Genomic DNA, 15,955 nt, shown 5'->3' with positions numbered 1-15,955 from the left:
CCAGAGCAACTTACGCAGAGAGGCACTGGTCAATTTAGGACTTGCACATGCATGCAGATGACTTCAAACAAGCGCAATAGATTGGATGAGGTGGCTCCCCACATAGCAAGACTTCCCTCCATGGGCACCCAACAGTGGCTCAAAACACTGATATATATATATAGATATATATATATATATATATATATATATAAAGCAGCACCAACCCAATGTCGGCTCAAGTGGCCCTTTAAGGAAAAACAAGAAAATTTGACTTACCTGTAAGTTCCATATTTAGCACTGTAGTACAAGTCACAGGCTTGATTTTCATGGATCCTGGAATGTCCCCAAGCAATGAATGAAAAGGGCGGGCAACAACAATGCAAACAGAACTGAGCCAACAGCACTAACAACAATGGACAAAAGATCCAGCTCGGAGTGCTGATGCAAGAACCTTGAGGCTGAAAGCTTCATTCTCAGAGGATAGGATATCCAGCTGGTAGAACTTGAAAAAGGTATGAACAGAATTTATACCATAGGAATAGGATAGAGAATTCCTGGCTTGGCTGGATAAAAGCGTAGGGAGGTCAAGAGAGGGGGCCAATTTGCCAGCAAGATGTTGTGCTAGAGATGCCTTGAATGGAAATGGGCAAATAAAAAAAAAAAAAAGCAGCTGAAATTTTTTTTTTCTGGAATGAGAACCTGAGAAAAAAGCTAAAAACTCATCCTCGCCATTTAATCCTATAAAAGTATTTTTTAGTGATTTTAGGGCACTTCTGTCATGCAAGGATGAGTTTTGTCATCCTTGTTGCATTAGAAAAAGAATATTTCTTCCCACAGCATTTGCAAATAGCAGCTTTGCTCTCAGCAAACTGCACTGTGGAAATGTTTCCAAGTTATAGATGTTGGTCTCACCATTTTACTTGAGAGAAGGAAAAGAGAAAACTATTTACAAACATTATGCTGTGATGGTGAACATTAATATGAATCATTTAAATGTTATAAATAAAATTGTCAGACAAATGTACCCTCTTACCTGTCAATTAAGGCCTGAAACTATAATCTAGTCTACCCCAACAGTCGCCAATCAACCAACTGTAGGAGGTACAAAATGGAGCCCAAAAGCAAACTAAATTGGAGCTTTTCTCTTGTTTGAGAACTGCAGCGAGAAGTACAGTGTTAACCACCTCAGTACAGTGCAGTTACACCCCCTTCCTGACCAGACCAATTTTCAGCTTTCAGCGCTCTCACAGTTTGAATGACAATTACTCAGTCATCCTACACTGTATCCATATGAAACTTGCGTCCTTTTTTCCACACAAATAGAGCTTTCTTTTAGTGGTATTTAATCACTAGTGGGTTTTTTATTTTTTGTGCTATAAATAAAATAAAACGTAAATTTTGTGAAAAAAAATGCCTTTTTCTTCGTTTCTGTCATATATTTTTGACAATTAGTAATTTTTCTTCATAAATTTTGGCCAAAATTTATACTGCTACATATCTTTGGTAAAAATAACCCACATTAGTATATATTATTTGGTCTTTGTGAAAGTTATAGAGTCTACAAACTATGGTGCCAATCACTGAAAATTGATCATTTCTGATCAGGCCTTCAGTACATCAGGTGTACCTCATTTCTTGAGACACTAACAAGTCAGGAAAGTACAAATACCCCCCAAATGACCCCTTTTTACAAAGTAGACATCCCAAGGTATTAAGTAAGTAGCATGGTGAGTTTTTTTAAGTTGTTATTTTTTCCCACAATTCTTTGCAAAATGAAGATTTTTTATTTTTTTTATTTTTTTTTACTAAATTGTCATATTATCAGGTTATTTCTCACACACAGCATATGCATACAACAAATTACACCCCAAAATACATTCTGCTACTCTTCCCGAGTACGGCGATACCACATGTGTAGGACTTTTACACAGCCTGGCCACATACAGAGCACTAACATTGATGTAGTACCTTCAGACGTTCTACGAGCAAAAATTACGCATCTCATTTCTCAACCACCTATTACACTTTTGAAGGCCCTGGAGTACCAGGACAATCGAATTTCCCATAAAATTACCCCATTTTGGAAAGCAAACACCCCAACGTATAATCTGTGAGGCATAATGAGTCTTTTGAACGGTTCATTTTTTTCCAGAAGTTTTTGGAATATGTGGAAAAAAATTTAAACGCATTTTTTTTTTACACAAAATTGTCAATTTATAAGATATTTCTAACACATAGCATGTATATAGCAAAAATTACACCCCAAAATACATTCTGCTACTCCTCCCGAGTATGGCGATACCACATGTGTAGGACTTTTACACAGCCTGGCCACATAGAGAGGCCGAACATTGAAGTAGTACGTTCAGGCGTTCTAGGAGCATAAATGACACATCTCATTTCATTCCTACCCATCACACTTTTGAAGGTCCTGGACCACCAGGACAGTGAAATTACCCACAAAATGACCCCATTTTGGAAAGCAAACACCCCAACGTATATTCTATGAGACATGGGCTGGAGATAGGTACTCGGGTACTCTGATGGCCTGGTGACAGGTACTCGGGTACTCTGATGGCCTGGTGACAGGTACTCGGGTACTCTGATGGCCTGGTGACAGGTACTCGGGTACTCTGATGGCCTGGTGACAGGTACTCGGGTACTCTGATGGCCTGGTGACAGGTACTCGGGTACTCTGATGGCCTGGTGACAGGTACTCGGGTACTCTGATGGCCTGGTGACAGGTACTCGGGTACTCTGATGGCCTGGTGACAGGTACTCGGGTACTCTGATGGCCTGGTGACAGGTACTCGGGTACTCTGATGGTTTGGTGACTGGTATTTGGGTACTCTGAAGGGCGGTGACAGGTACTCATATGGACTGTGACAGGTACTCGGGTACTCAGATGGACTGTGACAGGTACTCTGGTACACAGATGGACTGGAACAGGTACTCTGGTACACAGATGGACTGGAACAGGTACTCGGGTACTCAGATGGGCTGTGACAGGTACTCGGGTACCCTGATGGACTGTGACAGGTACTCGGTACTCTAATGGACTGTGACAGGTACTCGGTACTCTAATGGACTGTGACAGGTACTCGGGTACTCTGATGGGCTGTGACAGGTACTCGGTACTCTAATGGGCCGTGACAGGTACTCGGGTACCCTGATGGGCCGTGACAGGTACTCGGGTACCCTGATGGGCCGTGACAGGTACTCGGGTACCCTGATGGGCCGTGACAGGTACTCGGGTACCCTGATGGGCCGTGACAGGTACTCTGGTACCCTGATGGGCCGTGACAGGTACTCGGGTACCCTGATGGGCCGTGACAGGTACTCGGGTACCCTGATGGGCCGTGACAGGTACTCGGGTACCCTGATGGGCCGTGACAGGTACTCGGGTACCCTGATGGGCCGTGACAGGTACTCGGGTACCCTGATGGGCCGTGACAGGTACTCGGGTACCCTGATGGGCCGTGACAGGTACTCGGGTACCCTGATGGGCCGTGACAGGTACTCGGGTACCCTGATGGGCCGTGACAGGTACTCGGGTACCCTGATGGGCCGTGACAGGTACTCGGGTACCCTGATGGGCCGTGACAGGTACTCGGGTACCCTGATGGGCCGTGACAGGTACTCGGGTACCCTGATGGGCCGTGACAGGTACTCGGGTACCCTGATGGGCCGTGACAGGTACTCGGGTACTCTGATGGGCTGTGACAGGTACTCGGGTACTCAGATGAACTGTGACAGGTACTCGGGTACTCAGATGGGCTGTGACAGGTACTCGGGTACTCAGATGGGCTGACAGGTACTCTGATGGGCTGTGACAGGTACTCGGGTACTCTGATGTGCTGTGACAGGTACTCTGATGGACTGTGATTGACAGGTACTATGAGGGGTGGTGACAGGTCCTCTTTATTGGGGGGGGGGGGCAATCAGTATGATTGGTGTACACTGTATGCGGTAACGAGATGTTACCGCAATCTCCTCCTCACACACGATCGGTGTGTGAGGAGGAGAACCCGGTAACATCCCGTTACCGCTGTTTGTTTACATTTTTGTGATCGGCTGTGAAAGGATCACAGCCGATCACGTGGGTAAACAGCCGGCCAATGGCTGTTTACCAGCGTCGGTGACGAGCAGTGTTCCCGGGGAACACGCCGCCACCGACGTGCACGCGCAGCGTGCTCGCGATCGCGCGCAAGCGCCGTGCACGTTCGGGGTGTGACCATCTGTGATCGGCCGTGACTTCATCACGGCCGATCACGTGGTAAACAGCCATAACGAATGGCTGTTAACCCCCTTCGGTGGCGAGCGGTGTCTCCGTGACACGCCGCCACCGAAGAAACAGGGATGCGCGCACACGATCGCGCGCATTCCCTGTTTAAACGGGAGACCGTCATATGACGGCCTCCCACCACAATAGGTGCGCCGCCTGGCCGTCATTTGACGGCCGGTGGTCAGCAACTAGTTAAAGAACTATATTCCAGAATTTGCTTGTCTTCAGCCGAGAGAACTTGCAATAACTTTAAAGCGCAAATCCACTTTTGTTGAGAAAAAAAACCCATTCTCCTCTGGGTGATCTATGTACAATGCAAGGATTATAACAACCTTTGTTGCAGATTCGTACCTTTTGTTATTCTGAAGAAATCCTTGTATGTTACTCTGTGCTGAATAGGTCTAATGGCAGTGGTTTCATAATTATCTAACAGGTGTGCACCTGCACAGCACTAATGAGATCTGCAAAGCCTGCATTGCTTTAGACATGTTCCTACAGGGAGTATCTCAACCAAAAATGACATTTTTGTTGTAGGGGATGCCTGAAATCTGACTTATCTTAGTGCAGACTTCTTGGAAAATTGGTGAGCAAATCACGCAAACAGGAAATTAGGGGAGTGGTCAGTACACACTCTGTGTACAGAATAACTCCATTTAGCCATATTGCATTGCATTTACAGAAAATGACAGCAGTTCCAGATTGAAAAGGAAAGGTAATTTTTAATAACATTCAATTATGACTTGTGTCGCAATTGTATAAGCTATATTTTTTCCCCCACGAAAATGGAGTTAACCTTTAAGACTTTAAGTCTCAGAAATCTTTCATTCAAGTCCTCATGTTATATAGTTTAAATACCATGGCATAGATATATTATTTATCATTGTATAAGGACATTGCTCACTTTTTTTTTCAAATTTTTCCAGAAAAACAAAACAAAAACATGGCTTTGAAAAAAAAAAAAAAAAAAAAAAAAACACAATTTCTCCCAAGTTTTTGTTTTTTCCTGAGCCTCATCTCTAGGAGCGTGTACCTGGTTTTGACAAGTACCTGCTGCCACTTCTGCATAGATTGCCTAGGCAATTCAATCGCAAGCTCAGCCTCCCTCCTTCCCTGCCGCCTTCTGGCACATGTCACACATCCCAGACGGCTGCAGGACCATTAACATAGCACAGCACAGCTAAAGCATGCGCAGTGGGAAGTTAGCTGTGAAGATGCAAGAAGTCGCGGCCAGCTTCACACTCTAAAAATGCCAGTGGCAGGCTCTGAGTGTATGAAAACATGATAAAAATGTAATTTGGGTACAGTGTTGGGTACCGAGTATTCATTCAAAGTTCTGAAAGCTGATAATTGACCTGGGTAGGAAGGGTTCAAAAGTGTGTGGTAAATGTGGTTAAAAGTTTTGCCAGTGTCCAATCACATGAAGGACGCTAGAAAAAAAAAAAAAGGAAAAAGAGGACTGATGGAGTCGGTCACAGATATAGAATGGGGACTAACGGAGTTGGTCACAGATAAAGTGGGGTTGCCCGGGGGTGTGCCCTTAAGCGTTTTGCCAGTGTCCAATCACCTGAAAGTACCAGCCTATAACCCAAGGCCTATGAATGTCAAGCCTGTGTCCTGTACTGTGTAATTAAAATAGAACAATTGTGTCTAAACCTGAAGCTGTCAAACATTTTAGAAAGTGGACTTTTATGGTGATCCCCGGGAGTACTGCTTAAATACCCATGTGATTTTTTTTCCCCCTAAAATAATCAGTTAACAGCCAGGCAGCTTTTATTTTGCAGCTGTATTTAAATAGAGCTCTCTGAATCATTTTCAAGTTAAACGTTTTAGGAGCAGTTTTAGCTGGTGGTGCTGGAACAGCTCTGAATCCAGAGCCAAGGCTGAGGGTATTCATTGGCTCTGGAACAAGCATAAAGATCAATCAATAGAATCACTATGGAGCCAAAGCTGGCAAATGAACCACTGAGAACCCTACTATGAGGCTGGATACATACCAACATCAAAGACCGTGTCCCCCAATAAAGGTTGTGAGAATAACACATTTTCTCTGCATTATAAAGACATTAGAACAGCCCATAGTTTAAATCCCTTTAAGTAAAACTTACTTTCCCACAGCTACATGAAGCTGATGCTGGACTTCTGACCTCATACTGCTGGTTAAGTTAGAAGACAGTTGGTCTGTTGTTGCCTGAAGTGATTCTATAAGTTGTTGAAGTTGTGTAAAAAGCGGCTCACATGTTTCTTGTTCATGTGCTTTTCTGTTTTTAAGATGAGTCTCCAACTGTTGCATATCTGCAAGAGGCACAAGTGTAATAAATATAAAGCGGCATTATAGTAACAAGGAATTAAAAAGGCTGTAAGTTTATAAAATTCTGCACAAATATAGTCCATGATTATGGATTGCCAAATCTAGCAAATATTACTAAAAAATAGTAAGCTTCAACAGGCAGAAACCAGCACAATATTTTTGTTTTACCTGTAAAATCCTCTTCCTGGAATTCATCACAGGACACATATTAATGACTACTTGGGTGATGCTGCTGCATTCAGATGAATGGACAGAAAAAGAGGCCCAAAAAGATTCAGGATCCGTCGATTAGGAATCCAGGAATTCCCCCCCCCCCCCCCCCCAATCAGCTCAACTAAGCCTCCATTTTGCAGCAAACAATGAGGAACACAAACGGGAGAGATCCCTGAGTCCCTTTGATGAACTCCAAAAAGAATTTTACACATAAACCCCAATTTCTCAATTTTACATGACACAAGACAATGGGCAAAACAAAAAGTCCAACAAAACCAAAACAGAAAAGCGGAACCCTACTACATAGGCCCCTACCCCTTTGCAAACTTCAACAGAAGCTTGATGCTAAATTTCCCAGGAAGCCTGAGACTCCTGGAGGAATGGACCTTGACACCATAGACCTGAGACATGAGTGGACAAATCCATCTAGAAAAAGTGGATCAAGAAGTGGCCTGACACTTGGAAGGACCCTCAGACTGAAGCAAGCTGTTGAAACAAAGCTGTGGACATCAGGATAAACTTGAAACCGCTTGAAAAAACACCAAAGAGTTAAGTATTTTCTCTTACAATGCTTAGGACAAAAAGTAAACAGTGGTCTGATTCAAGTTACATAGTAGTAGTTACATAGTAGGTGAGGTTGAAAAAAGACACAAGTCCAACCTATGAAGTGCAGAAGAGGAAACTGCCTTGGGTAAAAAAAAAAAAGGAGGCATTAATACAACTTCAACATGGTGAGGAACTATGATTGGTTTCCTGTAGTCAACTCAGAGACCCTACAAGCCAAAGTAATGGCAAACAAAAACACAACTTTGCAAGTAAGTAGAGAACATTATCTCCTGGAGATTTTCAAATGGAGAAAACTGTCAAAACACGAAAAGAGGGCCCTACAGTGACAAAATGGGCTGTACTGGCAAAACTGACTGAATGGCAAGGCCACATACTAGCAGTGAAAATTTGCAGAAATCATTGCAGAGACTGGAAAATCAGGTTCTGAAAGAAGGCACTATTAATATCCACTGATGCCAGGAAGCCCCCCCCGATGAAGCAAAGCAATCACTGACTGGATAGACTCCATACTGCATTTCTGTACCCTCAGGAATTAGTTGAGAACCAGAATGGATCAATGTTTCCACATGGCTTGGGAACTGTGAACAGTGTGAATTAGGGCCGGTTCACACTGCGGGCGATGCGAGGCGACACCGACTTGCCTCGCCGCGACCTGCCGCGACCTCAGCTGCGATTTGCAAATGACTTCTGTATAGAAGTCAATGCAAGTCGCCCCAAGGTCGCCCAGAAGTAGTACAGGAACCTTTTTTCTGAGTCGGAGCGACTCGAGTCGCTCCTCTCAGAACGGTTCCATTGTACAGAACGGGGGCGACTTGTCAGATCGCGGCGAGGCAAGTCGTGTCGCCTCGCATCGCCCGCAGTGTGAACCGGCCCTTTGAAGCCTAAAGCACCTTATGCATAGGTGCAATGACCTCCTCCTGGGACAGCAGCCTTTCCAGAGCTGCAAAATTGTTTGTGTGGCTTTGAAGAATCCTTTGAGTCCCTAAAGTGCAGACCCAGTCATTTGACTTCAGAGGTTCTATGATTTCAGAGGACTGTGAAGGCTGATAGCCATCCCATTACCTGCACGAGTATGTGTGCCCTTTTACTGTGAAGAGGACTTGGAGGTACTTTGCAGTGAGCTTGAGACACAGGATCCTTCTCAAATGGACAGACATGGTGCATGACAGGAAAAGGTGCCTTATAGAGTATTTCAAGACATTCACTAAGAAACTCAAGGATCTTGAAAAATCATCCAGGAACTGCCAAATGGCAGGATCTTTTGGGTCCAACGCTCTAAAATGAAGCACATGCTTTTCCCACACCTTGTGGGCAGGCTGCAGTGCCACTTCCACCAGAGAGGAGAATGCCTTAACCACTTAACAACCGCCCATTCCCGATTAACGGCTTCAGGGCGGTTGTTTAACTCTGAGAGGCCGTTAATTAACGGCCTCCCAGAATTCTGCTCTCGCGCGCCCCCTGGGGCGCGCACACGAGAGCATCCGAGACCGCTGGATCCAGTGGACCCGGCGCATCACGAATCACGGTAAACGGCCGCTCATCGCGGCCGTTTACCACGTGATCGCTCCGTCAAATGACGGAGTGATCACTTGTAAACAAGCCGGCGTCATGTTATGACGCCGGTTCCTCCCTCCCCTCTCTGTACCGATCGGTACAGCGGAGGGGGAAGAGATCGGTGTCAGCAGCGATGTGGGCTGCATCTGCAGTGCCCACATCGCTGCTCACCGAAAATTAACCCCTCAATTCCCTGCAAATACTCTGCATTACTCTGCAATTCCCTGCAAATACTCTGCATTACTCTGCAATTCCCTGCAAATACTCTGCATTACTCTGCAATTCCCTGCAAATACTCTGCATTACTCTGCAATTCCCTGCAAATACTCTGCATTACTCTGCAATTCCCTGCAAATACTCTGCATTACTCTGCAATTCCCTGCAAATACTCTGCATAAAGCCCCGTACACACGAGCGGACTTTTCGACATCCAAACTCCGACGGACTGAGTCCGGCGGACTATCCGCTCGTGTGTGGGCTGCAACGGACTTTAGCTTCGCTAAAGTCTGACGGACTTTAGAAATGAAGCATGCTTTATATTTTCCCGACGGAACTCCGCCGGACCCGGTCCCCTTCGAAAAATTCGCTCGTGTGTGTGCTACTCCGACGGACTAAAACCGACGCTAGGGCAGCTATTGGCTACTGTCTATGAACTTCCTACGTCGAATCCAGTCGTACGTCATCACGTTCGACTCCGTCGGAGTTTGGTGTGATGGTGTGTGGTCAAGTCCGTTCGGTCGAAAAGTCCGCCAGAACTCCGTCGGAACTCCGGCGGAACTCCTTTGGAGGTCTGTCAGACTTAATCCCTCTCGTGTGTACGGGGCATTACTCTGCAATTCCCTGCAAATCCCTGCAAATACTCTGCAATTCCCTGCAAATACTCTGCAATTCCCTGCAAATACTCTGCAATTCCCTGCAAATACTCTGCAATTCCCTGCAAATACTCTGCAATTCCCTGCAAATACTCTGCAATTCCCTGCAAATACTCTGCAATTCCCTGCAAATACTCTGCAATTCCCTGCAAATACTCTGCAATTCCCTGCAAATACTCTGCAATGCCCTGCAAACACTCTGCAATGCCCTGCAAACACTCTGCAATGCCCTGCAAACACTCTGCAATGCCCTGCAAACACTCTGCAATGCCCTGCAAACACTCTGCAATGCCCTGCAAACACTCTGCAATGCCCTGCAAACACTCTGCAATGCCCTGCAAACACTCTGCAATGCCCTGCAAACACTCTGCAATGCCCTGCAAACACTCTGCAATGCCCTGCAAACACTCTGCAATGCCCTGCAAACACTCTGCAATGCCCTGCAAACACTCTGCAATGCCCTGCAAACACTCTGCATTGCCCTGCAAACACTCTGCATTGCCCTGCAAACACTCTGCATTGCCCTGCAAACACTCTGCATTGCCCTGCAAACACTCTGCATTGCCCTGCAAACACTCTGCATTGCCCTGCAAACACTCTGCAATGCTCTGCAACCCCCGCCGATACCCTGCAACACTCTGCAATGCTCTGCAACCCCCGCCGATACCCTGCAACACTCTGCAATGCTCTGCAACACCCGCCAATACCCTGCAACACTCTGCAATGCTCTGCAACACCCGCCAATACCCTGCAATGCTCTGCAACGCAGTACTCTGCAACACCATGCTCTGAGATACCCAGCCATAGTCGGTGATACCCTGCAATACCCAGCCATAGACATCTCCCGCCGCCCTCCGCCCTCCGGTGCTTCTACCGAATCGCTAATACGATCAAAGCCAGAATCTTTTTTTTTTTTCAGGCTTCCCAGCTTAGAGGTGAGATGTGGGTCTTATTGACCCCACATCTCACTGTAAAGAGGACCTGTCATGCCATATTCCTATTACAAGGGATGTTTACATTCCTTGTAATAGGAATAAAAGTGATCAAAAAAATTATTTTTGGGGAAAAAAATGTCAAACTAAAATAAATAAAGTAAAATGAACAATAAAAAAAAATGTTTTTTTAAAAGCGCCCCTGTCCCCATGTGCTCGCATGCAGAAGCGAACGCATGCGTAAGTCCCGCCTACATATGAAAACGGTGTTCAAACCACACATGTGAGGTATCGCTGCGAACGTTAGAGCGAGAGAAATAATTCTAGCCCTAGACCTCCTCTGTAACTCAAAACATATAACCAGTAAAAAAAATGTAAATCGTCGCCTATGGGGATTTTTAAGTAGCGACGTTTGCCGCCATTCCACGAGCGTGTGCAATTTTGAAGAGTGACATATTAGGTATCCATTTACTCAGCGTAACTTCATCTTTCACATTATGCAAAAATTGGGCTAACTTTACTGTGTTTTTTTTTTTTAAAGCACAAAACAGTTTTTTTTCCAAAAAAAAGCATTCGAAAAATTACTGCGCAAATACCGTGCGAGATAAAAAGTTGCAAAGACCACCATTGTATTCTCCAGGGTGTTTGCTAAAAAAACATATATAATGTTTTGGAGTTCTATGTAATTTTCTAGCAAATAAATGATGATTTTTACATGTAGGAGAGAAATGTCAGAATTGTCCTGGGTGCTCCAGAACACCTGATGGCGCTCCATGCATGTTGAGCCTCTGTATGTGGCCACGCTGTGTAAAAGTCTCACACATGTGGTATCACCATACTCGGGAGTAATAGCAGAATGTGTTTTGGGGTGTAATTTGTGGTATGCATATGCTGTGTGTGAGAAATAACCTGATAATATGACAATTTTGTGAAAAAAAAAAAAGTAAAAAGAATCTTGATTTTGCAAAGAATTGTGGGAAAAAATGACAACTTCAAAAAACTCATCATGCCTCTTACTAAATACCTTGGAATGTCTTCTTTCCAAAAAGGGGTCATTTGGGGGGTATTTGTACTTTTCTGGCATGTTAGGGTCTCAAGAATTGAAATAGGCCGTCAGTACTTCAGGTGTGATCAATTTTCAGATATTGGCACCATAGCTTGTGGACTCTATAACTTTCACGAAGACCAAATAATATCCACCAATTTGTACTTATTTTTACCAAAGATATGTAGTAGTATAAATTTTGGCCAAAATTTATGAAGAAAAAATTACTAATCTGCTAAATTTTCTAACAGAAACAAAGAAAAATTTGTTTTTTTACAGAATTTTCGGTATTTTTTCTTTTATAGCACAAAAAATAAAAAACCCAGCGGTGATTAAATACCACCAAAAGAAAGCTCTATTTGTGTGAAAAAAAGGACAAAAATTTCATATAGGTCCAGTGTTGCATGACTGAGTAATTGTCATTCAAAATGCGAGAGCACCGAAAGCTGAAAATTGGTCTGGTTATTAAGGGTGTTTAAGTGCCCAGTGGTCAAGTGGTCAAGTGGTTAAAGATAGCATTTAACTACCTCCCACCTGGCGTATTGTAATAATACAGCCAAGCGAGAGCACTGCTATCCCGGGTGAACATCCTATGATGTCCTCCCACTCATGTGCCTTGTGCACACGGTAGGGGCCATGTAGTGATGCGATCTGTGACCTGCTGTGTCCAATGGACACAGATCATTGCATCGTGCCACAGCACTGGTACCATGTGACTGCTCTGATCCATCACATGTCAGAGATGTAAGCAATGGCTTTCATTCTTGTGATGTTCTCTGTGCACAGTGATTACATGGTACAGGTCCAATAACAATGGATCGGTACCATGTGATAGCTGTAACAATCACAAATGTACACAATGAATCATAAATGGATGCCAGTTTCACAGTGTAAAAATTATTGCTTAAAAAGCAATAATCACTGTAATAAACAATCATAGTAAAAAAAAAAAAAAAAAAAAAAAAACAACAACCTGCTCACCTCCCCAGAGAAGTACAGTGTCATCATGGGGGCACAGTAGCTCTGGTGACAATATGTAAAAAAATAAAAAGTGAAAAAAAGGAACACATTTTTATTTTCTTTTACATACTGTTGCCAATCTGATCACCGCCACAGCAGTTATATGGTGACACGGTACTGCTCCGATAGTATTTTAACCACTTCAGCCCCCAGAAGGATTTGCACCCATAATGACCAGTCCATTTTATGTGATGTCACTGCGACACTTTAACTGACAATTGTGTGGCCGTGCGACGTACCCAAACAAAATGGACCTCCTTTTTTCCCCACAGAGCTTTCTTTTGGTGGTATTTCATCACCTCTGCGTTTTTTATTTTTTGCGCTATAAACAAAAAAAGACCAACAATTATGAAAAATTATGTATTTTTTTTACTTTCTGCTAGAATACATAACCAAAAAAAAAAAAATATATAAAAATGAATTTATTCATAAGTTTGGGCTAATATATATCCTATCGCATCTACAAACTACGGGATATATTTAGGGACTTTTTTTTTTTAATTGTTTTTACTGGTAATGGTGGCGATCTGATTTTTAGCTGGACTGCGACATTGTGGCGGACAAATTTGACCCCAAGTGACACTTTTTGGGGACCAGCGACATTACATTTATCAGTGCTATGAAAACTGATCAATGTAAAAATGACACTGGCAGAGAAGGGGTTAACACAGTGGTGTAGTGGTTAGCATTCTCACCTAGCAGTAAAAAGGGTTGCTGGTTAGAATCTCAACCACAACACTACCTGCCTGGAGTTTGCATGTTCTCCCTGTGCCTGCGTGGGTTTCCTCTGGGTACTCTGGTTTCCTCCCACATTCCAAAGACATGCAGGTAGGTTAATTGGCTCCTGTGCAAAATTGGCCCTAGTATATAAATGGGGACCTTGGATTGTGGGCTCCTTGAGGGTAGGGACTGATGTGAGTGTGCAATGTACAGGGATAGGGATAGGGACAATTGTAGACACTCAGGTTGAACTGGATGGACTGGTGTCTTTATTCAACCTTACTATGTAACACTAGGGGGTGATCAGGGGGTTAAGAGAGTTCCCTCGGCATGTTCTGTAAAGGGGATGGGCTGCCAGGGACATGACAGATCACTGTTCCCGATCACTGGGAACAGTAGATCTCTGTCATGTCACTAGGCAGAATGGGGAATCGCCTTGTTTACATAGGCAGTAATCTGTTCTGCCTCTACCTCGCCATGATCACAGGTTGCCGGCGGACATAGAGTCCATGCACGCCGCTATCCTCTCTGCACAGATAGATGCACAGGCACTTTGATTCATGCAGGAGAGCCGACCTGCCACAGTATATCAGCGTGAGCTGATCTGCTAGTGGTTAAATAAAATAAACTATCATTTCTTCCTTTTACAAAGAAAATTGAGTACTGTCCGTGATACTTTTTTTTATCATCTCTGTCACAATTGCATTAATACAGCTACAATCACATCAAGTATTCATTTTACAAAAAATTCTAAAGAAAATAACTTAAAAAAACTCACCATGCCACTTACTAAATACCTTGGGGTGTCAACTTTCCAAAAAGGTGTTATTTTGGGGGTATTAGCATTGCCCTGGCATTTTAGAGCCTCAAGAAATGATAGGCCTTAAGCAAATCAGGATTGATTAATTTTATATACTGTGAGAGGTTTAGCTCAGCAGCGGGTGTGTGTGACCCCCTGGATGGGTTCACCACACAAAATCAGGCACAGCAGACAGCATTGTAAGTGAAAAAAAACACAAAGGTGCAGTTTATTTATACTATATGCAGTGAAAAATATAATAGCAAAACAAAAAGAAACATGAAAATAAATCCTGGTCAGCTTGACTGCTTACTATACACTTAGATTCCCTAACTAGGTGCAGCCTTGTGCTGCCCCAGCCCCATCTCCCTGTTTTAGAAGTTTGCCACACAGGCATTAACTCGCCACACAGAAAAAAAATGGCACACTCCCAAGTCTCCAAACACAGAACTGGTTCCAGGATGGAGAATCTCCCTAAGCATGCTGTTTTTTTTTGTATAGGTCTTAATGAGCCCACTTACTTCAGCTGGGCTCATTAACTCTTTTCCTTCAGGACTCTCAGCACTCCCTTTAGTGGTATAAGTTGGCATAAAGCCTGAATCTAGGGCATACATATTTTCCATCCTGGATGCAACCAGGTGACTTTACCTGCCTGCTGTTATATATATATATATATATATATATATATATACACACACAAACACACACACACACATACATATCAACACTACTCCTCCCCCATGGGGTACTGCTGAGAAAAATGCTCCATTGGTGAGAACATTTCTCCACGTGAGCCAAATCAACATACATCACTTCCTACAAATGAAGATGCACAGGAAAAGGTTTGAGACTCCAATGGGAGAGGTAATAGGGAATGAGCGGCTATGCTCATGTCCCAGTTGTTCCAAAAGCAGTGAGAGCTGGTAACTCAAACCAGAAATGGCCAATCCTTGGTAGACACAAAGGAACCAGAAAATTGTGCTCCTGAAACAGCAGAAATATAGCCACAACATGTAGATCTATGCAGGGAGCCCTCCCATCCTGACAGAGTTATTCGGGAGGCCATTCCCTTTTTTTTACCTTCTACCTCTCAGCCTGTTTAACTCCATGACTTGCTGAGGGTCAATCAGCCCAAATCTCAAGAGATGAGTGTCTGCAAAGCCAGACATCTATGTGGCAGGTCATCCTCATTGCAATAAGTGTCTATATACATGCGGAGGCCCTGGTACTGCGGCTCTATAGCTGCGCTCCAGAGACTGCACTTTTTCATGTCACTATAGCCCTATGCCATTTGGAATACATAGACTTCCACGCAGTTCCCCATACAGAGGCACGCACTGCTCCTGGCTGCAGAGCCAGAGGCCCAATCTTAACCACTCACAGTGGGCTTGCCTCGCAGGACCTTCAAGGTCTCTCCTCCCCCTCAGGGGATTATTACTTCTCTAGACCTGTAAAGCATATACTGCCATCAAGGTCACCAGATACTGGTTACCTCAGAGACTGATGCCCAAGAGATCAGTGCAACCTTACAGGCCATCTCTCTGGGTATCATTCCTCTTTGTCTCAGGATCATAGGTAGCCATTCTCTTCAACAGTAGGGGTGTGCAGAATAGGCCTTAATTTGAGGACTAACACCCAAAGAAAAGAATTTTCACAGA

At 44.1% G+C, this 15,955-nt stretch overlaps 1 protein-coding gene across 2 annotated transcripts in view; it reads right to left on the bottom strand.

Moving 5' to 3' along the window:
• EDC4 (enhancer of mRNA decapping 4) overlaps positions 1 to 15,955 on the bottom strand; it is a 499,346-nt gene that overhangs the window by 63,447 nt on the left and 419,944 nt on the right. For both annotated transcript variants that reach the window (XM_077456654.1, XM_077456664.1), the window contains exon 25: positions 6,373 to 6,559. In XM_077456654.1, the coding sequence (XP_077312780.1) occupies positions 6,373 to 6,559 (187 nt within the window). The remainder of the gene's footprint in view (positions 1 to 6,372; positions 6,560 to 15,955) is intronic.

This window comes from Lithobates pipiens, unplaced genomic scaffold (assembly GCF_037356315.1).
Source record: "Lithobates pipiens isolate NorthernLeopardFrog02 unplaced genomic scaffold, aLitPip1_a1.2 Scaffold_10, whole genome shotgun sequence".
In the NCBI taxonomy this organism is placed as follows: Eukaryota; Metazoa; Chordata; class Amphibia; order Anura; family Ranidae; genus Lithobates; species Lithobates pipiens.
This window is presented reverse-complemented; position numbering and strand designations above follow the sequence as displayed.